Raw genomic sequence first — 23,168 nt, 5'->3', positions numbered from 1 at the left:
ACTCTGATTTCACTGTTTAGTTTTTTTTTTGGGCAAAGTGCATTACCTGTTGTACGCTTTGTATCAGGAAAGACAAGGTGAATCCATACCAAGTAGAATGCGGTATCAGTTAATGCAAGGCGCAAGTGTCAGGAGCAATGGTCTCCTGACGAAAGAGATACACAATGTCGTATTCAGTATTCTTCCCATTTTAGGGTCTGTTCTAAAATTTCTGAATTCAATCGATCCCTGTTCTTCATTTCCTTACAGTGAATCTGAGTAATGGTTGTTTGTGTCTGGTATTCATTCTATTTTTGGTTGGTTTTTGTCAAAGTCTCACATCTATTGAGAATTAGAAACTTCATCCAAATGTTTAGTACTGCAAATTTTTGTTGTACAGGTTTTTTTTTTTTTTTTTTTATACTGCTTTAAAACAGAAAAAGCAAGTTGTTGAAACTCTGGTGACTGGTGCCCTTTTTAAAATATTTAAAACCACAATCTAGTGGGAGTACTGTTCATTGAGTTTCTATTCCTTAAATTTATTGCATTGTGAATTTATTTATTATTAAAAGTGAAAAAAATTGTAAATGACGGTATTTAAAAAAAAAAAAAAAAGCGTGCTGCTTTGCTTTATAAAAATTTCACTACTTAATAGAAAAAAACTCTAAAATGTAATATAGTAACAGTCACATATATATATATAAAAGATTTCCTCAATATATATATATATAAAGATGCCATGCATCAGCTCACGTCATCTGTTTCATGGCTTGTCGTCCGCTTCGAAGTCCAACCCTGATAGCCTCATTTGCCCAATATTGACTGCATGTTTCCAACATCAGCAATCAGATTTAACAAGCCACTTCAAGCAATAAATATTTCACATAAAGTCGTAACTTGATAAGCGTACTAGACCACAACATTGGGAGGGCATGATTAGCCCAGTGAAAACCAGAATAAATCATCAATTGCAAGGATCATCTCATTACTTCCAAGAAACAGACTGTACAATCCAACATGACCAAGGAATATACCATCACCAGTCATTGAATATATTAAAGCAAATCGATTGTTCAAGGGTCGCTAGAAATATGTCTGCTTCTACTAAAACGGTTCAAAGCACTTCTTTCCCCTAAATATTGCACTATAGTTGGCCTTTCTTTCCCCAAAAATCGGAGATCTACAACTTGGCATGAGGAATCATTAAATAAGAAAAGATATTAACACGGAAATTCAAGATTGGCATGCATTTTGAGTTTTAGCGGCATTGATCACAGGCCGTTATAAGTCATGAGTCTTCATAAATGCTAGGGGTGCCAACTGCCAAACCATGAGCATAATTTTAAAACAGAACTGTAACAATCAGTTTTTCAATTCTTTGAACCTTAACCAGCCATTTATATTGGATAACCGGTTAACTGGTTAACCGGCTAACTAGTTAACCAGTTTCAACGGTTCAATTAACCATTATTCAAGGGTTAACCATTTATAATAATCTCTATAGAAAATAAGATAGTAAAATAACTTAATAAGCAAATAATACTCACTAAATTAGATATTTTCAATAGAAATTACTGCAGAAGAGGGATAACTAGTGATACCGGCGGCATAACCTCCACATGTTAATTTATTATTGGATTTGTTGTCATATATATATATATATATATATATATATATATATATATATATATATATATACTATCCCAGGTAAAAAATTCTTTAAACCCTTTGCTCTAAATTCCTCTGTCTTCTGTCTCTTTTCTTTTCTACCTTGTACCAACTTAACCATCGGATTGCCAAGAGGGAATACCCTCGGCTCTCTAACCCTTTGTTGCCTTGCAGGAAGAGTAGTCATAGCCAGCCTCTAACTTCACTAAAAGCGCACGAAAGCAATCGTATATACACCCTGCTGAGAATTATGGACCCAAGAGTATGAATATCAAATTGGGAAACTATAAACTGAACTTGACCTAAAACTAGGTTCCCCACCAACAAAATGATGCAAGCCATTTTAGTTTGGTTTGCCGACACTCGTATGCATTTTAGTTTTCTTGTGCATTGGCAATGTGAGACTTGTTCCCCCAAGAAATATTCCACCACTCCCTCCAAGTGGCAATCGGACATTTGATTGATACTTGGAACCTAAAATTGAAATGTGGCGGCAACACCAAGAAATTGAACTGAAATTGAAACGAGGCCCTAACCTACTTTGAAATTATGTTAAGAATTATGGACCCAAGAGTGTGAATATCAAACTGGTAGGCTACATACTGTATTGGGCTTGAAACTAACCTCCCCATCATCAAAATGACCTTCGTGAGGCACACCTAAGTGTGCCTCTTGGAGATCGTGCACCTTTGGGTTCTTCGAGCGCTAGGGGCCTTGCCTGGTGCACCTTGCGCTTCGGGCACGCTTGAGCCATTTTAGTTTGATTTGCCAATACCTATATAACCTTTAATTTTCTTGTATATTGCCGATCTAAGACTTGTTTCAACAAGTGATATTCCAAAATATCACTAACTTGAGATGAATAGGCAAATGCAAATAAGTGAGTTGAGATAAGAGTCTGTGAAGTATGAGATGAGTTTACTTGAGCTAAGACCAACCATTACTAAAATGTTAGAACTAACCAATTAGATAATTAAACCTTCACCCCTTACAAGCCATTTGAATTCTTTGTAATCTTTAGATGTAGGAGTCTTAACACATCCCAATTACTCGTATTTCTGCTACATTCTTAAATAGTACCCCGTACAAATGTCCCCCATCCAAATACCTCCAATATCCCCAGTTATATAATAGAAATAAAGTGCCCACACTAGAATTTTGAAGTGATCAAACTAAAGTTATACAAAGTTCAAAAGTAAAACACTAGAAAAATAATATATGTGTGTGGTTTGGTTTAGTTAACCGACCAGCCTTCGAATTTAAAAACCATAACCAAACTAGATTATCGGCTTTTTGAAATATTCAAACCTAAATGATTTGGTTAACCTATTTTGTGGTTCAGTTTTGCAGTTTTCTTTGCTCACCCCTAATATAAAGCCTAATGTAGGCCAGCTAAAAATAGTCTATCTAGTTGTGATCAATTATGAGTTTCAGTTCTATTAATACTCCAATAAATGATCTTATTATTTGTAAGATTTGGATCACAACATGGATTAAACACTGAGTATAGTGTTTTATTTTCCTTATCTTTTTTTTTATTTTATTTTTTTATTTTTTGATAAGCCACTGAATATAGTGTTAATATATCTAATATTGCAGAAGGGAAATAGAAATAACCTTTTCAAATGATAAGTAGGTTCAAACTACCATATCCTAAGCAGCTGATGGGCCACAGAGAGCTGGAAATGTAAATCAACAAAAGTTTTCTTCACAAATCAAAAGGGTTGTGAGATACATACCAACAGCATCTAGCCCAGCTAATTTTGGCATGAACTTCCTGATATGCTCTTCTGCAGCTTTCTCAGCTTTCAGTGTCTCACACTCGAATGAAACAAAAGTCTTTTGCTTCCCATGCTTTTGTTCTGCCATAGCTACAATGTCCTTTTCCCAGCTGTAACACAGGATGTGGAACATGAAATTGCAATTCACAAGGAAAAAATCTTGAGCAAAGTGATATGAGAAATGAAGTGGAAGTTTATCTAATGCTCAGCCCCAAAACAATACTCTCAACTAAAATTGGCTCATATAACATCAAGCATTACCCATTACCAAATAATTTCTGAGAGTGAAGTTTTTAACTGTTATTCTGTCCATCTCCAAACTTGGTCTGATCATTTGATTTTTTCAGATAGATTGCTTGCTTAAACCTCTTTTTTCTTTAAAGAGAATAATTAGCAAACAAGAAATTCACTTATGGAGTTATGGACAATTCGAAAATTAAAAAAAAAAAAAAAAAAGAAGAATAAATAAGTTACACAATATACAAACTGATCATCAAGCACAAATTACAGTAGTCAGTAAACTAACATCAATTTCCTATTTAAACAAAACATTACAAAGTTCTCTCTTTTTTTCCCATTAAAGTTTGCAAACATAATTTTTTTTTTCTTTTTTCATTTGTTATTATAATATGACTTTTTTGCCTACATATCCTGCTAGAGTGAATGACTGCAGATGTAAGAAAACAAGCAGTTAACAACTAAGCATTTTAAGGTCTAGTAGTAAAACCAAGATGGCTTACCCATCGGCATGATCAATGTTATGGAAGCGAGCAGCATCATGGCCTCTACACTCAACAACAACAGCTTGCTCTTTCCCACTCTATCATACCCCCAGAAAAAAAAAAATGTATTAAAACATGGTCATAAACATAGGAAGAAAAGCAGGAAATAGGAAACAAGGAAACAAAGACGCAAACAGCCCCATACATTGTAATCGGTGATTGTAAGCTTGATCAAGCGATAATCCTCACCCCTGCTGCACTCCCTATCACAAGCCAACTCTTTTCACCATAAAGAAAAAGGTTCAGAAAGGAAAAACACTTAAAAAGAAAATGCCCATAGAAAGAGCTCCTACAGTATTTTTTTTTTAAAGCAAGAATTCCTACATTTTCTCACTCTAGTTGAATAGCGTTTAGCCATGGAATTTTGTTTCAGTAGAAGACACCAAGAAGGAGAAGTGAACCTATTTATATCCAATCACTATCCAAATCCCAATACTACTTATAGCCAAAATTTCCAAAAGGAACACTCACATGCTAAATACACTAAATATAACCAAGCTTCCCCTGACTAAAAAACCCACTGACTGAAGAAATCAAAGCTTTCAGCCAGTGGCGGATTTACCACACAAAAAGGGGGGTCAATTGACCCCTTTTTTTCTTAAGAGTGTGGAAGGATTTACCACACAAGGGCTTGAGTGTGGAAGCATGAGCACTTATTCAAATGTTGGAATGCTCACTGCATCTCATAAACACAGGCACACATACGCAATAAATACACGCAAGGAACTGACAGAAGTCGAGTAGCAAGATAACTTAAGTTGCAAAGGTGCATTTCACATATGTTAAAGCTCTTGGTAAAACTTTTACAGGTCCCTACAGATAATGGGCAAAGTAGGACATATATTACTGCATAAATACAAAAGGATTAATTTTGTTTGTTTGGACACAAAATCAACTATTGGAGAGAAATGGATAAAATTAACAATATGAAACTTGATGAGACATGACTCCAAGTTCCTAAACTATTCATAAGCACATGCATCTTTACTTATGGTCAATGCATAATGCATCCTAAAGGCACCACCAATTCTCATCAGCAGTTTCAAAAATATTAGTTGCAAAGCAATGCTATAAAAACCAAATAGAGAAGAAGTACCAGTGCCATGAAGACCATAGCAAATGGACTGGGGAAGCTGGATGAAGTGGCCAGAGATGGATCCACATGGCAACAATGCTATTGATGCCACTCCTTCCTTCAGCTCCTCCATTTTCTCTCTATTTGGTTTTACTTGCTCTTCTCCTCCTCCTCCTTCCTCTGACATAGGTACGGACAGACAGACAGACATATAGAGTGTAAATTAATCAATTCGAAGGAAACCCTTTAGGAAAAACAAAAGAATGAACTTACCCATGAATTCAAATCTCTCGCGAACCGACCCTTCGGCTTGCAATTGATGATAGCTGTTGTTCCATTACACCCAGTTTTGATGAATCCTAAAAAGTTAAAACGCTGCGCATTGACGGGCGTGATGTGATAAATTGGGAATAAGCTTCGTAAGTAGAGTTAGCAAAACGACATGTCCTTCATTAGTAATTGATGACTTCTTCGGCTCCCAGGGAAAACCACTTAACGTTCAAGCATCAAGTCATTGTATCATTATCTAGACGACGAGTCGTTGACAATCATAAATCTTTGAACTAGTAAACAGACTTGCATCTGATTTTTTTTTTTTTTTTAATTTAATTCTTAACTTCAAACGCCAGTTGTTCACTTGGAATTACTTCGATTCTCTCATACTTTTAAATGGCCTATCATTTTCAACGACATGTCATGTTAGGGATCACTGTTCGTACATAAACAATGGTTGAATGTACAAATTGGTAATACAAAAATATAATCTCTGTACAAATTCAGTACTGTTTGATAATATAAAGGCAAATTTATGCAAATTTTCCAGATCAAAAGTAATTCTTCTCCCTTGCTTTGATTGATCAAGAAAACAATAGCAAAAGTTACACAAGGCTTAATATCTTGAAATTGGATGTTATTAAATATGAAATAGATTTACCAGTCAGCTTTAATTAAGTGATATTGGATTCGTCTCCAAAGCTATTTGATCTCAAGTTCTAGCACCAAACAGGGCAAGTTATACCCAAAAGAATATGAATTAGATTTATCACATTGTTTCAAATCTTCAAAGTGCATAGTCATTATTGATTCTGTGGAATAAATAACCTAGCAATACCATAGTTTGTATTTTCATATAAAATTTGTGTATAAAGAATCATGGTTTGGCTGAATGAAAAGCAAAAGCTCTGTTGTCTGCAGCCAGATTATCTGCATCAGTTTCAAGTCGCCTGAAGACGAGCTTTTGCCAAGGAAGTTGGTTATCAGATACTGCAGCAACTACTGTGTCTATTAGCAAATTGTCCTCATCCTTATTTCCCATTTAAGATACCCTTGGCAACTTCATCACTGCTGAATCACCGCTTCACTGGCCTTAGCATAGCACCATATTTGAGATATCATACCCAAGACTCCCTAAAAAAAGTAGCAGATTATCAGGGTTGTGATTGCTCCCTTAATATGTTCAGAGAATTAGGAGGGTTTTCCAGATACAGGAATAGTATTGATGCCAGTGTTTATAACACGATGATGTTTGTCTCTGGAAATGGAGGGGTGAAATTGGGTTGATGCAGAGAGGGAAAGTGGGATTTAGCTCTAAATATTTTCCAAAATATGTTGAATCGTGGGCTGAAACCAAATCTTACTGCATGCAACGCATTGATGAATTCACTTGGAAAAGCTGGAAAACTCAAACAAGTACTAAGGTCTTTGAAATAGCTAAATCTTTGGGTCATATACATGATGCATATATATGGACGCATTGCGTAATGGGCTATACACGGCAAGTCAACTTGCTGATGCCCTTCAGCTGTTTGAGAGCATGAGGAGCCAAAATGGAATCTGCTAAGAAGCTATACATCCAAATGCGCAGGAATGGTCCCAAACCTGATTGCAAAGCATGAGTTTTAATGCTTCAGAACCTGCGAAAGGTTTTGAACAAAGAGCGCAGGTTGTCTTACTCACTTGTGACAGTAACTAAGTTATCACCAAGCATCTTTCTTGAGCTTATCAAAAATGTCAAGCATTTTATTGACTTTTATCAGTAGTACTGGAGAAAAGAAAAGGGAGACTACGAAAATGTCCTGAAGCCAGGCAACCAATAAAATGCTTCCAAAATGGAGAAAATATTCCTTGAGGCTTTATATTTTCTGTAGGTGAAACATTGTACAAGACAAAGTTCCTTCAGTATCCTGCTTAGGATCTCCAGCAAGAACCTGTTTATAACAGCGTAATAATTTACAGAAATTCAAAGAGTCTGTGAAACAGCTTGGTTTTCTGCAGCTGAAGCATCTGCATCACTTGCAAGCCGCTTGAAGACTAGCTTTTGCTGGGGAAGCTGGCCATTGGAAAATGCTGTGACCTCTGTGTCTATTAACACAGAGTCCTCATCCTTAAATTCCCCTCTTAAGATACACTTGGCAAGTTCATTTTCAACATACTGCTGAATCACCCGCTTAACTGGCCTAGCTCCATAGTTGGGGTCATATCCAAGACTCCCTAAAAGCTCGACAGCTGCCTCAGTCACCTGTATTTTCATCTTCCGATCTGCAATCCTCTTCTGCACACGTTCCAACTGCAATACACACATAAACATGAAGTAAAAACCTGAAAATACAAAATAGAGAATGACCTCACACTGAGGACAACACCAGCGAAATCCAAATTCAAACACCAATCATCTCAGAGAACAAAAATTTGTGTCCCATAACCTTCATATAATGTTGTCGAATATCCAACGAAGCTCACATGTATGCTAACATATGCATGACACAATCTACAGAAGCCTTAATATGGCTGCAATTAATCAATTGGCTATACAAAGACAAATAAAGAACTAGTACACCCAACCAATTGTTAACCTTTCAATCATGATACAAAGTGAGTCCAGTAAATAAGATATAACATAAATCAAATTTCCAAAATGATATAACAAATATTTGGTCAGTCAACAGATTTCAGATTGTCTGCTGATGTTTTATCTCAAACAATTTCTAGCAGAATGAAAATTAAATTAACTGAATTAAATGATCCATGACAAGCAAACTTCAAGGTAAGAAAATTTACCTGTAATCTGACAATACTGTTTATCTGATTGCGATCCAGCGGCTGGAAAACTATGTACTCGTCAACCCTGTTCATGAACTCAGGTCGAAAGACTGATCTTGCAGCTTCCAATACCCTCTGCTTGATAGTTTCATAAGCTACCTCCTTTGGCATGTCATCATCTGTGTCAAGTATGTATTGTGAACCCACGTTGGAAGTCATGATGATGACAGTGTTGGTGAAACTAACAGTGCGACCCTGCGAATCCGTCACCCTTCCGTCGTCTAAGATCTGAAGGAAGACATTGAACACATCAGCATGGGCCTTCTCTATCTCATCAAAGAGAATAACTGCATATGGCCTCCTGCGAACTGTCTCTGTCAATTGTCCCCCTTCCTCATATCCCACATAACCAGGTGGGGCACCTATCAGCCGTGAAACTGCATGCTTTTCCATGTATTCACTCATGTCAATTCTTACAAGGGCTTCTTCAGTATTGAACATATAGGAAGCTAGTGCTTTAGCTAGTTCTGTTTTTCCAACACCAGTGGGACCCATGAACATGAAGCTAGCTATTGGACGCCGGGGATCTGAGAGACCAGCACGAGATCTCTGAATTGCCTCAGCTACTGATTTCACTGCAGGATCCTGACCCACCACACGTTTATGCAGCTCTTCCTCCAAATGTAGAAGCTTCTCTTTTTCTGATTGTTTGAGCTTGGAAACCGGGATGCCAGTCCACTTACTGACAATTTCAGCAATATCATCTCCAGTAACTTCTTCTCTTAACATGGATTTTCCAGATCTCAAATACTCATCCAACTCTTTCTCAGCACTTTCAAGTTGGCGTTGCAAAGAGTTCAGGCTACCATATTTCAGTTCAGCAGCAAGATTAAGATCATACTCACGCTCAGCCTGCTGAATCTCAAGATTTACCCTGTCTATCTACATAAAACAGGGGGAAAAAAGAGTTAGATAAGCAATGCTTGTATTTCACTTATTTATATAATTTGAGGTGAATGTCCTTAAGTATTGCAAAAATTTTCAGAAGCCAGCATAGTAATGTCAGTTTTCTGTTTTCAAAATTCATTTTTTTAACCTTGCAGACTAATTTTAGACTGTTTAAAGCACAGATTGAAGAGAAAGACAATTTATTATTAGATAAAATAAGTTAAAAACAACATAGTAGTAATAGTAATAGTAATAGTAATACCTCTTCCTTAATCGACTGAATGCGTGTCATGACTGTCTTCTCATGTTCCCATTGCTCTGTCAGCTCCCCTTGTTTCTCCTTTAACAGAGACAACTCCGCATCAAGACGGTTCAACCTATCTTTTGAAGCTCTGTCTGTATCATTTGCAAGAGATAGTTTCTCCATCTCCAATTTTAATACTGAACGGTCAATTTCATCAAGGGCAGTAGGTTTGGAAGTGATCTCCATCTTCAGTTTTGCAGCTGCTTCATCAACTAGATCAATAGCTGCAATTTGAAAAATGCATGAGCACGTGCTTAAAATGTATTTTGCAGACAATTTGGTGTTGATGCAAAAAATGTAGCTGGAAACAAATATTTTACCTAAAACCTAGAAATTTTGCAGGAAATTACAAAAAGTGAACCAAATGAAAACAAACTTTACAAAAAATATATAAATTGATTTTAAATATCCCTCCTGGATCCTGGGGAAAGCAGTTGAATCCTGAATCTCATTTTCAATACATTTAGCTCATTATATTGATATTTGACACTTTTACTTAGTTTTAAATGCAATGAATGTTTCAGGAGAATCAGAAAGTGATGCAATTTGCAAGCTGCCATCCATGGAAAAATATCATTAAACACAACCACCCTAGTTTAACCTTTGTCAGGTAAAAATCTTCCACTGATGTAACGGTCAGAGAGAATTGCAGCTTCCACAAGTGCACTGTCAGAAATACGAACTCCATGATGCAGCTCGTATCTTTCACGTAGTCCCCGAAGAATGGAAATTGTATCTTCAACTGAAGGTTGATCAACATAAACTTGCTGGAAACGACGCTCCAAGGCTGGATCCTTCTCAATATATTTTCGATATTCATCCAGTGTTGTTGCACCAATACACCTCAACTCTCCCCGGCCAAGCATTGGCTTCAAGAGATTGCCCGCATCCATTGCACCATTTGTAGCACCTGAAACATATAATAATATATTATTCATAGATATCCAAATTATCACCACCACATCTTCAATAAGCCTCAATTTCATAAGCTAGGGACAGCTATACTGCCATGCTGCCTGTCCTTTAAATTTTACATGTGCGTCACAAAGTAATAGAAAATTTCGCTAATATTTTATCTTTGATTTAAGAGATCAATTGGTAAACTCATAGAAACTAAAGAAAAAAGAGAAAAATTTGATATTTGACATGCATATTACCTGCACCAACAACTGTGTGGATCTCATCAATGAAAAGGATAATCTGACCATCTGACTCTGTAACTTCCTTAAGTACAGCCTTCAGTCTATCCTCAAATTCTCCTCGATATTTTGCCCCAGCAATGAGTGCACCCATGTCAAGTGATATTAGCTGGAAAGAGGAAGTGGGCAATATCAGCACCAAATTTAAATACAGATAGGATGGGTTACAGCCAATGCAGCAATATCCCTCCTCACAGCAATATCTCCACAACCCCACCCCTCAAAGAGGGGGGGAGAGCTGCAGGGGGGTAAGGAGAGAGCTATCAAAGGAAGTAAATAGTGCATAGTATAACAGAACTAAATTTGCAAACTAAGAACACACCTTCCTATTCATCAGAGCTTGAGGTACATCCCCTTGCACTATTCTCTGAGCCAGCCTGTCCAAGAGGTGCATTTAGATTAATTCACAGAAGACAGAAATAAACCACCTAGGTAAGGATTATGAAGTAATTTGGAGTCACACTAGACCAAAACAATTCAGTGTCCTCAGAACTTCCCATCAAACCCACAACCTCAAACCAAGCCCATAGCAAGCAAGCAATCATGACTCAGTGCATAAGCATTTATTGCAGATACATAGGATATTGAATTCCAAAGTTAATAAAGATTAGGGTAACTAACAGTTTCAGCAAATATCAAACAAGCAATGGCTGGTTAGGTTATAGACAAAATAAGCCATAAACATGCCAGAACAAGAAGTCAAAAAATCCATTTATCTCAAAAAGCCTAGGATCCTAGATTCTTCAACTCTTATGACAATGCCCTCTAGAAACATGCAAACACTTGCCTATGCTTACCCTTCAGAAATTGCAGTTTTCCCAACACCTGGTTCACCAATCAGCACCGGATTGTTCTTTGTTCTCCTGGAGAGAATCTGAATACATCTACGTATCTCATCATCCCTTCCAATAACTGGGTCAAGCTTTCCAGCTTTTGCCATGGCTGTCAAATCTTTTCCATATTTCTCTAGTGCTTCATACTTCCCTTCCGGATCTGTAACAACTGAAAATGTGAGACTTGCTAATATTATCAAGCTTACAACACTTGAAAGCAACAAAAACCAACAAATGACATGATGTAACACATATCAATAAATGAACAACTGAATAATACAGATGAATGAAAGCAAAATTTTTTATAAGCAATCATCTGCTTTTATAAGTAAATTTATAAGCATTATATTGATGATTAAAGTTCAAAGCTAACACAGTTAAAATTTGAAAATAGAAAGCTTCAATTGACTTGTCACTTGAAAGAATCAAGACTTTGACCTTACTAAAAAAATGCAATGCTACATGAATAAAAACTAAAGAACTAGAAAACAAATATAACACGCATACAACACAAACACGATCAGATAAATGCACACGCAGGTTTGTGCATGTGTGGATGTACACAAGCTTAACAATTATTCCACCTTGGTCTATAACTGATTGGCGCCCCCTTATTGATTCTATTGCAGATCTCAGTGTCTGCAGAGATATCTGAAAATCACGAAACAACTGCTTCCCGAATCGTTGATCCTGAGTGAACGCAAGAACCAAGTGTTCAACAGAAATAAATGAATCCCCATAGTCTTTCTTATATTCCCTGGCTCGCTGGATCAAAGCCTCCAAATCACGTCCTAACATTGAACCAGCAGATTCACCAAGAACCTTATGTAATTTGACAGACAGACAGACAGGTAATGCAATCAGATAATTGTAATAAAGTTATCTGACATTAAATGTTAAAGAATTGAAAATTGTAAACTTATGGAACTGGTGAACCTAGTGCAGGCTGGAATATCTCGCAAACTGTGTATAAATAAACTTGGAAATACCTTGGGTTGCCGTTGGATAAACTTATCAGTAGCTCCTAAAAGACGAGTATTATCAACCCCAATTTTTGAAAAGATCCGTCGAGCAAGTCCATTCTTCTGCTCCAATAGAGCTTTCATCAAATGCTCTGTCTCCACTATCTGATGCTTGTTATCTTTGGCCACATCAGGAGAAGAAACAATTCCTTGCCATGCCATATCCGTAAATTCTTGCTGACTAATCTGTTTAAGCCCCAGCAGCCCAAGTAAAACAAACCACATCACTTCTAATGCAAATCCCAAATCCCCAGTAAAGTAAGATAAGCACCAGAGAACTTACCCTTCCATTAGAAGCATCACATCTGACGATGAAGGACCTTCGAGTCCTGGAAATCCTCTGATAACCAACGCCCCTCCTCTTCAATAAAAACGACTTGAGAGAATTCCGTTTTGCAGGGAAGCTTAAAGACTGCGAAAACAACGCGTTCCTATTACTCTGATGTGGGGACGGAGGACGGAGACTAACTCCACCAAACGACGCGGTAGTTGCCGCTGCCATTGCCGGAGCAGCACCCAGAAAGGAATTAAAGAAAACGAATAAAAAAAAACACACACACACACAAAAGAAAGAGAGGAGTTACAGGTAATTAAAGAGAAAGGCAAGGGATTTGCGTGGGAATAAAGAAATTAAAGATAGAGAGCTAGTGTTGTGGAGTGTTCGTGCCTTTTTCACCATGTGCATATACGTGGCTGCTTCTGTGTATCGAGCTATGGATATGACAGAGAAATGAGCGGAGTACATTTGAAAATTCTTCCAGATATCGTTCGTTTTCTGTAATTTGGTTACAATTTGTGGGCTAAATTTTAAATAATCTTATAATAGAACATTTTCATTCCTACCCTTATGGCAACGACAAGTCGTTTCTCTTTTTGGTTCTAACGCAAGTCATTTTTTCTTTTTGAATTTTTCATCGAACCAAATAAATGAAGACAGCCTATAAATGACATGTCGTTATTCCGTAGAAAATAATTCTAGTGGGCTTCGCATTCGTGTCCGATAGCCCAACACGGTCCACTAGAAGGCCCTTTATTAGCCTCCTTTAATAGGATTTTTCATTTTGACGGTATATTAAAAAATAATATATAAAATACTCTAAATAATTCTTTATTATTTATCATATTTTAATAAATTTTCATCAAAATCAATATAATTTAAAAAAATTTATTTAATGTATAAAATTTATTTAGTAAAAGTATTGATGTTTTATTTACATAAACAAGTATTTGAATTTAAATTTACATTTTAAATAAAAATTTATAAATATTAACCAAAATATCATATATTTTAAATTTTGTTATACTCACCAGAATTATACATCTTAAAATTAATAAAATAATTTAAAATTATACTATAAAAATTATCACATAGAGTTAAATATTTTGTTCTCTTATCACATGAAGTTAAAAAATTTATCCTATCTCTCTTTTTTATATATTTAATAAATTTTAATTTATCTTGATTTTATTTTATTTTAACACATATTTAATAAAAACATATTTTTAATTATACATTGAATGTTATATATATATATATATATATATAATAAATTATGAAAAAAAAATAAAATTTTATTTTCATGGCAATGAAAAATAAGAAATTTATGTTAATATTTAATTTTTATTATTTTTTTGATATTCTTTATAGTATAATTAATAAATAACTAATATTAGTATTAAACAATATAATAAAATTAGTAATTTAAATATTTTAAAATTTATAAATTTTGTACACTAATTAAATATTTATCATTTTATATTATATTTTAAATTTAAGTAATAATATATTTTAAGATAAAATTATTTAATTAAACATTATTTAAAATTAATAATTAAACTTATAATTAGAAAAAATAAATTAAAATGAAATTTTTAAATAAAATTATTATTTTTAAGTATGTCAAGTGTCAATTAATAGTGGATCTAAGAGTAAAAAAATATTTTTAAATCTTTAACTTTCATATATATATATATATATATATATATATATATATATATATATATATATATATATACACATTTGGAACCTTGTAATTTTGTTTTGACAAAAAAGTTCATTCTGACCTTTTAATTTTACGTCAATAGTTATATTTTTGTATTTTCTTTCTTGATAAGTTGGAGAAAAAAGGGGTTTCTCTTTGAAATACTTTAATATTATCAAATTATTTTTTATTGGATAAATTTGAAAATTAAAATTAAATTTATGTAATTTTCATTTCTTAATTTATAATTCAACAGATTTTAATTTCAAAATATGCTAATTAAAATATAAAATTTTAACCCCTAACTATCAAAATTTTCACATTTGATTTCAAGGAATAATTAATTCATCAATTTAATTTGGTATTATCATCCTTATGTATTTACTTACAAAATTAGAAGTAAATTCTTCCTTTTTTTAATTATATATATATAAAAAGGGGAAATCGAATGTGAGTCTTCCAAATTCAATATATATGCAGCTGCTACTGACTGTGTCCACCGCTGCAATAAATTCTTCCTATGATGCTGATTTGTTAAAGATTACCTGCTCCTAAGGGGAAGACTAAATGAGCAGAACCTATCAAAAAAAAAAAAAAAAAAGACTTAAAAGCACCAAAATCACCCAAATCCACTGCATTTGACAATTCCTATCCACCCACTTGCCCCGTTTCCCTTTACCAGAAAAGGGAAGAAAATAACTGTTTCATTACCTGCTTTTGACCCATTAAAACTGACATTTTAAGAGCTAATGCCACCAAACGTCTTTGAAAGAAACTTGCAGGCATTCTCCAGCCAAATCCCACTCATAGAAATAATGTAATTGGAATTCCAGGGATTATTCAGGCTGGAAGGAGTCTCATAAAATAAATAAATCAATGTCTACACATGGTGATACCAATCAAATTTGGCAAGAAAGTTGCAGGCAATTCAAAATGGCTGAGCAACAATTTACAAGCCTAAAGTTTAATAAGGGTATTGGTTTTTGATATTTCTAAAAAAATATGCCTTGTTTATTTGGGCATTTGGTGGAGAACATGTCATCATCTATAATTTATACACTGATAGAATAAGTTTGCGTTATTTATTCAGAAAAAAAGCATAAATATAGAAAGCATCAAACAACACTTCATTTCTTATGGAATAAAGAATCCAATTTTCATTTTTATATAGCAGTATAGCTTTTGACTACCATGAAAAGACATTCAGATGAAAAAGAGAGAGCACTCAAACATTTGTTCAGAACATCATAAGCACTACAGATGTGGTTAAAAGTTGCTGATGAAAAACTAAATGAACTCACTTGAAATCCTTTCTGAAAGGTAAGGACTCTTCGGACTAAATTTCCCTCAATATTCAAATGCATATAAATATATTTGTCCAGTACAAGCCAAGAATTTTATTGCATGTCACCACTCAGTTGGTAGCTTTCAGTGCTTCAACTTTCAACTTGGTAAAATAATGACCATGGACATGACTTGGAATACATTTGAATTGTGCAACTATGAATGATAAAAGACAACATGACACAAGTTTTAAATGAAAATATGATAATATGCAACTACCAGTAATTTTCAACATATAAATCAGAGATCCAGTAGCATACAAACCAAGTAAAAATAAAGCTTAACATTAATCACGATATAAAAAATGGATTGAAGCACGGCTATATGATGAAGGCAAAGAATGGCGCCAAAAGATGACCTAAGATAAATGTGCATGATGCCACTGTCTCTCATCAATATAAGCAATTGCTATCTAAACCATCTCCAAATTCTTTACCTGCATAATAAGAAACGGGACAAGAGAGAGAGAGAGAGAGAGAGTTAACTTTAAGAGCCAAACACCTCCAATGATGATGAAAGGGATATCAAGCAACAAAATTTACCTTGCCATCCAAGATCGTGGAACTTTTGTTATAATATAACACAAACACATTTGTTCTGGTTTGATTGGCTAGTTGATTTCTTTTCTGCTCCAACAGAAAGAGATACAATTCAAATAAGAGACTTTAATAATTATTATAACAGTTCAACTAAATGCATTTTAAAAGGAAATAGCAGAAGAATCCATTCAAAAAAACTTAGGACATTGAGAAAAAGCCAATGCAATTATAGGATATGCAGTTGGCAAATTTTAGTGCATTCCCTTATGAGGTGACCAATAATGGCAAATTAACATATATTATTGTATTAAAGAAGGCTTTTGGTGGATACACTAATGTAATAATGTCTGCTTGCTGTCCCTAGCCCTTAACGTGTTGATAAATGCCTAAATGGGACCAAGAAATGAAGCCATCATTCAACATAAACTAGAAAACAGAAGAAAAGAATTGGTTGGATTGCCATTCTTAAAACTATTAAAACAGCTTTTTCTTTCCTCCTTTAAAAAAAGGGGGCCTATTGGAGTTATTCAAAACAAAGGGGGAAAATTTATATTCAAAAGTCTGAGGCTCCCAGAAACAGCTAGGAAAAAGAAATATAATATGAAACTTTTGGCCATAGTTTTTGGAAGGTTACGGAGATTATTAGTACCTTTATCCAAGGAAGATGGTTGAACAATTACATGCATGGTTGTAACGCCACCGGGGATATCACACAGGGGGCTCTGGCATTCCCCTACAGTTCTGTTGTTCTCCAATATTTTTCCTGCACTGATTAACTTGACATCTTTCACTGTCCTTGGACCATTCTCCTTCTCTGATCAATTATATATTAACAAGTTTAAATTTCTTTAATGATACAGGGCAGAAAGTACTTAATATTAGACAAAGCATCAAAGTTTGAGGTTTAAATCTTGGGTTTAATAAACAATAAGAGCAGTGATAAAAGAGAGACTAGATATGGTTGACCTAGTACCAATGAGCCGAGCAATCAGAAACTATTTAATCATATTTGCTGGTTCATGTTTCCTGTTTCTCAATAAGCTGAAAATTAAAAGTTCATCACACTTGGGCTATAAATGGACCTAAAACCAACATGATTCACAACCTGTACTAAATTCTTCTCTCTCCATGCCGCTATTCTATTCTATGCCATGTTAATTTCTCAATTATTTCATTGAAGAAATAACAAAAACACAAAATCAACAACTCCAAACTAGAAAGAGATGAGATGACAAAACAAGTAAGACAACAACTCAACTCAACTCAACTAAGCCTTTATCCCAAAAATTTGGAGTCGGCTATATAGATTCGCTTTCTCCACTCTAAAAGATTTTGGGTTAAATCCTCAGAATTGTGTAATACTTTTAGGTCATGTTGTACTACTATACTCCAAGTCAATTTAGGTCTACCCCTTTTTTTCTTTCTATCCTCTAACTTAATGTGCTCTACTTGTCTAACTGGAGCCTCCGTATGTCTACGTTTCACATGATCAAACCATCTCAATCTCCCTTCTCTCAACTTATCCTCAATTGGCACCACTCCTACTTTTTCTCTAATACTGTCACTACGGATTTTATCTAGTCTAGTATGGCCACTCATCTACCTTAACATTCTCATCTCTGCAACACTTATCTTAGACGCATATAACTCCTTCAGTGCCTAACACTCACTACCATATAACATGGCCGGTCGTATGACTGTACGCTAAAATTTTCCTTTCAACTTATTGGAAATCTTGCGATCACATAAAACTACAGTGGCACGTCTCCACTTCAACCATCTGTCTTTAATCCTATGACTAACATCCTCCTCACATCCCCCATCTACTTAAAGGACCGAGCCGAGATATTTAAAGTGATTACTTTGGGACAGTACCACTCCATCCAAACTAACTCCTTCCCTATCACCAGTTTGGCCTTCACTGAACTTGCAATGCATGTATTCTATTTTCGTTCTACTTAATTTAAAGCCCTTTGACTCAAGAGTACTTCTCCAAAGCTCTAGCTTTCTATTGACTACTTCTCGCTTCTCATCTATCAGAACAATATCATCTGCAAACATCATGCACCAAGGAATATTGTCTTGTATGTGTTTCGTCAATTCATCTAAAACTAATGTAAAAAGGTAAGGGCTTATAGCTGATTCTTGGTGTAATCCAACTGAGATCGAAAAATATCTTATGTCTCCTCCTACTGTGCGCACAATAATAGTTGCTCCTTCATACATATCTTTCAACACTTATATGTACCTAATAGATACCCTCTCATGTACCTAATAGATACCCTCTTTTGTTCTAACATTTTTCATAAGACATCTTTTGGAACACTATCATAACCCTTCTCCAAATTAATAAAAATCATGTGTAGATCTTTTTTCACATCTCTATTTTTCTCCATCAAGCTTCTAATGAGAAAGATCGTTTCCATAGTTGAACGACCAGGCATGAAGCCAAATTGATTGAGAGAGATAGAAGTATCATGACGTAGTCGATGCTCCACAACTCTCTCCCATAACTTCATAGTATGGCTCATGAGTTTAATTCCCCTATAATTTGAGCAACTCTGTATGTCTCCCTTATTTTTAAAAATAGGTATTAAAATACTCTTCCTCCATTCATCAGGCATTTTCTTTGAGTTTAGAATCTTATTAAATAATTTAGTTAACCATGCCACTCCCATATCTCCCAAACAATTCCACACTTCAATTGGTATTCCATCGAGTTTACAGGCTTTACCCACTTTCATTCTCTTGAGTGCTTCCTTTATTTATAAAGATCTAATCTTTCTAGTATAATTCACATTTTTTTCTATTGTTCTATAGTCTATATTCACGCTATTACCATTTTGACTATTATTAAATAGATTATTAAAATAATTTCTCCATCTTTCTTTAATGTCCTCATCTTTCACCAACACTTTTCCTTCGTTATCCTTAATGCACCTAACTTGATTGAGATCTTGACATTTAATTTCTCTCCTCCTTACTAATCTATAAATATCTTTCTCCCCTTCTTTAGTTCCAAGTTTCTCATATAACTTTTCAAAGATTTGTGCTCTTGCTTGACTAACTGCCTTTTTTGCATCTTTCTTTTCATGATATGCCTCATTATTATCACATTTAGGTAATTTCTTATATCATTCTCTTTTTCTCTTCACTGCCTTTTGTATTTTCTCATTCGACCACTATCTCTCTTTTGAGGGTGGTCCATGTCCTTTAGACTCTCCAATTACTTTTTTAGCTACTTCTCTAATCTTTGATACCATCTGTATCCACATATCATTGGCCTCCATATCCAGCTTCCATACTTCGGACTTGAGAAGCTCATTTTTGAACTTCACTTGCTTTACTCCTTTGAACTCCCACCATTTTGTTCGAGCTACACTATTTTTTCTGACCTTACTTGAATTGTTCCTAAACTTGACATCCAAGACCACTAACCGATGTTGACTTGTTAAAACCTCTCCTGAAATGACTTTGCAATCCTCGCATAGAGCTCTATTTGTCTTCCTATTTAAGAGGAAGTCGATTTGGCTTCTATGTTGCCAACTCTTTTTTTTTTTTTTGGTTTAGTTGACGGGTTATAGCAGTACTGAAATTTATTACAGGTCCCATCAAATAGCAATACTGAAATTTAATTCAGGTCTCTTCAATATGCATAAGAATTCAATTGCATAAAGTTCATATATTCCCACAACTGCACCAAAACACAAATATTTCCATGAAAAACAGACCGCATCATAATAATTAACAGGTAAAGTAACCAAAATGCACATTCACCAAACAATAATCCATCACATAAGCACCATAACATGCTTTTGTGGCCTACTCGGACGGTTCTAAATTTTCAAGCAAGCCTACAAGCTACTTTCATATGTTTCATAGTTAGCATTTTTTTTTCTGTCCACAATTGTGGCGTCAAAAGAAACATGGAAGGAGGCAAAGCAACAGGGGGTCTAGTCCAGGCCCCCAAGCACTTCCTGTCTCCATCATTTGCTGCACTCACAAGAGCATGCATGCCTTTTCAAGAATCCGAGTTCGAGTAGTTGCCTTCAAAGGACAAACCAGAATCAAGAATTTCATCAAGTATGCTAATTCAACAAGGCTATCACTAATTTGTTGATCTTATAATATTATATGGAGCTTCATTCCAAAGGTTGTATTAGAGCCTATATATATGATTCACGGCATAAGTGTGAGAATTAGGATATATGCAAAGGTTCTTGCTTCTGAACTGTCACCATCAAACAGAAAGTTGGAAAAATTTTGAGAACAAATCGAGCACTAGGATTGTTCTATTCTAGAATACATGTTATTACCCAAAAAATAAACATTGAAATTATTCAAAAGAAATAAACACTTAACTCACCTTTTGGCCATTGAGCGAGAATACTCTCCTTCAAGGTTGCAACACTTGTAGCAGCAGCAAAGGTTTTGGGACCAATATCAGATCCATCAGTCAATCGAAACTTGATCTCTAACTGATCTTGCACCCCAGCCATCTTTGGAGAATCACCAACTTCCAACCTAATCTATCCACAAACCTCAGGGGAATTTTCTATCTGAGTTCAATAGCCCACCTAAATACTTATTTGTGGTCCTCCCAAGACAAAGATTTCACCAAATTATCAATCGGTTCTGCCAAATTAAAAATAAAAAAAAATTAGGAAAAATGGTCCTTCAACCCATAAATTTAGTACATATAAGCCACAGAAGCATAGAACAGGAAACTAGAGTCAAAAAATAAACACCATGAAAGATTTAGCTTTAAATTGGGATTTCCAGTAGTGAAAATTGACAACCAAACTTGATCAGTTGAACCTATCGAGAAATAGAACCATTTTCTTGCAACAAATCAGGCCTAAGAAAATGAAAGAAAAAAAGATAGAAAAACCCACAATCAGAGTACAAACTCTAAATTCCAACGAATCACCAAATTATCACAAAGACCTGCTATGGTCCTGAACTGGGTCTTCTCCAAATTAATTCAAACAATTGTTTTAATATCAAAGATCCTGCAAGGAAAATATATAAAATCTGTAACAGCCACTAGCTACAAACACCAATAGGAACGCCACCAAATCACCAGTTGGATACCCTCGAGAACACAAAAGTCAACTCAAATCCTCAACTTGGTCATACCCAATTCCAAACCACTCAAAAACCAAAACAAATACCCAAAAGAATTGGAACTCCTTAATGGGTAAGCTTGCTTGCTGTAAAGCTGATCTGGGTCAATCTCTTTTTGGCTAAAAAAAATCCACAATTTAGAAGAAGAAGAAGCAGAAGCAGAGACAAGTGATGTGTATATCAATAGTGAATGGCAAATGCAGAAAAAGAGATCAAATAAATCCCCATATACAGAAGGCTATTTCGGAGTTTTCAAAGTCTTCCAAATCTGTGGTCAATGCTCCCATTCTTGCTTCTCCTAGCAATTTCCTACGACCATGTAAATAGACAGGTTTCTCTCTTTTTAATGCAAGGACTGACCTTTTAGCTTTTGGCCTGCTTCCCACCATCTCACCTAATGTTGAAATCAAACCGTACCATTATGTGTTTCACATAAATTTCGTTTAAGCACCATTTTAGCCATAGATCATGACTATGATCCACTGTTTTCCTCTTTTTATACAAGCCAGTAACTTTGATTTTCATCCAATGAAGTGTAAAATGAGTAACAGAAGTGCGGTTTGAGATGTGCTGTTAAAAGTATTAGACTAATAATTTATCTATTAATTATTAGATTTACAGTTTAATCATCATGTGTTTGTTTCTTAATGAAGTAAATTAAGCATTTAAATCTTAACAACTTACCCTTCTTTAAAAATTTTAATTTTTTTTAAAAAAATATTAATAAAGTATTTAATTCATAATAGAATAACATAATATATATATATATATATACACACACACACATTAAAATAAAATAGATTTAAGAATTGTCTTTGATGTTGTCTTTTGAACCCCTCCATCATCTAAGCGTTGAGGGGGCAAAATGTTCTTTTGCACATAAATATGAATTAACTGTTCATTGATAGCTGCTAATTTTGAATGAAGATACTAGAGCACAATAATTGGTTGTATGAATGCAAGCAGAGTATGAGATGGGGTTGCAAACCGCAATGACCACTCACTCAGAGACATTTTGTTAATAGCTTCTGTACTAATTAGCATTGCAGATATTGGGCCCATCCAAGGTATCTTTACTTCATTAGAATGGTCTGAACTGAAGTCAGCCTAAGCTAGGAGACTTCTCTCTACACAGAAGGTGAATTTTCATGTCATGTGAACTCTGACCAAGGAAATATGGGACATAACCCATCATCAAATGAAACTGCAATTCTTTTTGCTGGTGATAAAAGGTTTTTTTTTTTTGGATGGTGGGTTGGAGGTGATTATCATGTGGCAGTTGTATTGTCAAAGAACCTTTCAGATTCTTCTGCTCTAACTTTGTTAGAATCAACTAATATCTTATATCATTAGAACTAAATGACAGGAGTCCAGTTCTAATCATTTAGTTGATTTATTGATTAAACAATAAGAAAAGCAAAATACAAAGAGAAGGTCCAATCAAATGTGGAAAAATTTTTGAGATAATTAATAATGTGTTAGTGCACATGAAATCCTCCACCTTGAAAGATGAGAAATTCAGAATTACCAAATTAGGCTGTTGGAA

The 23,168-nt window shown here is 34.8% G+C and overlaps 3 protein-coding genes across 6 annotated transcripts; all 3 read right to left on the bottom strand.

Annotated features, from left to right (window-relative positions):
* Positions 1–581: 581 nt before the first annotated feature.
* Positions 582–5,708, bottom strand: LOC110663525 (uncharacterized). Its single transcript, XM_021822868.2, has 6 exons — positions 5,559–5,708; positions 5,307–5,465; positions 4,356–4,429; positions 4,169–4,248; positions 3,387–3,538; positions 582–801 (listed from the first exon to the last, which is right to left on the bottom strand). The coding sequence occupies exons 1-6, from the start codon at positions 5,560–5,562 to the stop codon at positions 743–745; spliced, it is 528 nt and encodes a 175-aa protein (XP_021678560.2). The 5' UTR covers positions 5,563–5,708; the 3' UTR covers positions 582–742.
* A 1,686-nt stretch (positions 5,709–7,394) lies between these two features.
* LOC110663504 (chaperone protein ClpB3, chloroplastic) lies at positions 7,395–13,314 on the bottom strand. Its single transcript, XM_021822820.2, has 10 exons — positions 12,914–13,314; positions 12,598–12,816; positions 12,193–12,430; positions 11,573–11,768; positions 11,098–11,152; positions 10,734–10,884; positions 10,178–10,486; positions 9,535–9,800; positions 8,343–9,266; positions 7,395–7,851 (listed from the first exon to the last, which is right to left on the bottom strand). The coding sequence occupies exons 1-10, from the start codon at positions 13,130–13,132 to the stop codon at positions 7,525–7,527; spliced, it is 2,904 nt and encodes a 967-aa protein (XP_021678512.2). The 5' UTR covers positions 13,133–13,314; the 3' UTR covers positions 7,395–7,524.
* Positions 13,315–15,942: 2,628 nt separating this feature from the next.
* On the bottom strand, positions 15,943–22,139 carry LOC110663474 (membrane-anchored ubiquitin-fold protein 2). Of its 4 annotated transcripts, none has more exons than XM_021822797.2 (5): positions 21,983–22,139; positions 20,862–21,130; positions 17,145–17,309; positions 16,499–16,582; positions 15,943–16,392 (listed from the first exon to the last, which is right to left on the bottom strand). In XM_021822797.2, the coding sequence occupies exons 2-4, from the start codon at positions 20,992–20,994 to the stop codon at positions 16,527–16,529; spliced, it is 354 nt and encodes a 117-aa protein (XP_021678489.2). In that variant the 5' UTR covers positions 20,995–21,130; positions 21,983–22,139; the 3' UTR covers positions 15,943–16,392; positions 16,499–16,526. The 4 variants fall into 4 exon arrangements, with proteins under 4 accessions (XP_021678489.2, XP_021678484.2, XP_021678503.2 ...); XM_021822792.2 differs by having other exon boundaries at positions 21,706–21,994; XM_021822811.2 differs by lacking the exon at positions 21,983–22,139 and adding an exon at positions 21,391–21,698.
* Between the last annotated feature and the right edge of the window lie 1,029 nt (positions 22,140–23,168).

This window comes from Hevea brasiliensis, chromosome 9 (assembly GCF_030052815.1).
Source record: "Hevea brasiliensis isolate MT/VB/25A 57/8 chromosome 9, ASM3005281v1, whole genome shotgun sequence".
NCBI lineage: Eukaryota > Viridiplantae > Streptophyta > Magnoliopsida > Malpighiales > Euphorbiaceae > Hevea > Hevea brasiliensis.
Note: the sequence above shows the minus strand (reverse complement) of the source record. Positions and strands in the feature narration are given on the sequence as shown.

Excerpts from the sequence above, each read along its gene's own strand:
- LOC110663525 (XM_021822868.2), bottom strand. Across the intron at positions 4,430-5,306 it reads CTATGGTCTTCATGGCACTG|AGTTGGCTTGTGATAGGGAG; the intron begins GTACTTCTTCTC and ends TATGGTGAAAAG. Across the intron at positions 802-3,386 it reads AGCTGGGCTAGATGCTGTTG|TCAATATTGGGCAAATGAGG; the intron begins GTATGTATCTCA and ends GGAAACATGCAG.
- LOC110663504 (XM_021822820.2), bottom strand. The coding sequence starts at position 13,132 with ATGGCAGCGGCAACTACCGCGTCGTTTGGTGGAGTTAGTCTCCGTCCT. Across the intron at positions 11,769-12,192 it reads CCAATCAGTTATAGACCAAG|ATCCGGAAGGGAAGTATGAA; the intron begins GTGGAATAATTG and ends CAGTTGTTACAG. Across the intron at positions 9,801-10,177 it reads AAGATTTTTACCTGACAAAG|CTATTGATCTAGTTGATGAA; the intron begins GTTAAACTAGGG and ends TTCAAATTGCAG.
- LOC110663474 (XM_021822797.2), bottom strand. The coding sequence starts at position 20,994 with ATGGCTGGGGTGCAAGATCAGTTAGAGATCAAGTTTCGATTGACTGAT. Across the intron at positions 17,310-20,861 it reads TCTCGCTCAATGGCCAAAAG|AGAAGGAGAATGGTCCAAGG; the intron begins GTGAGTTAAGTG and ends ATAATTGATCAG. Across the intron at positions 16,583-17,144 it reads ACCATCTTCCTTGGATAAAG|AAAAGAAATCAACTAGCCAA; the intron begins GTACTAATAATC and ends CTGTTGGAGCAG.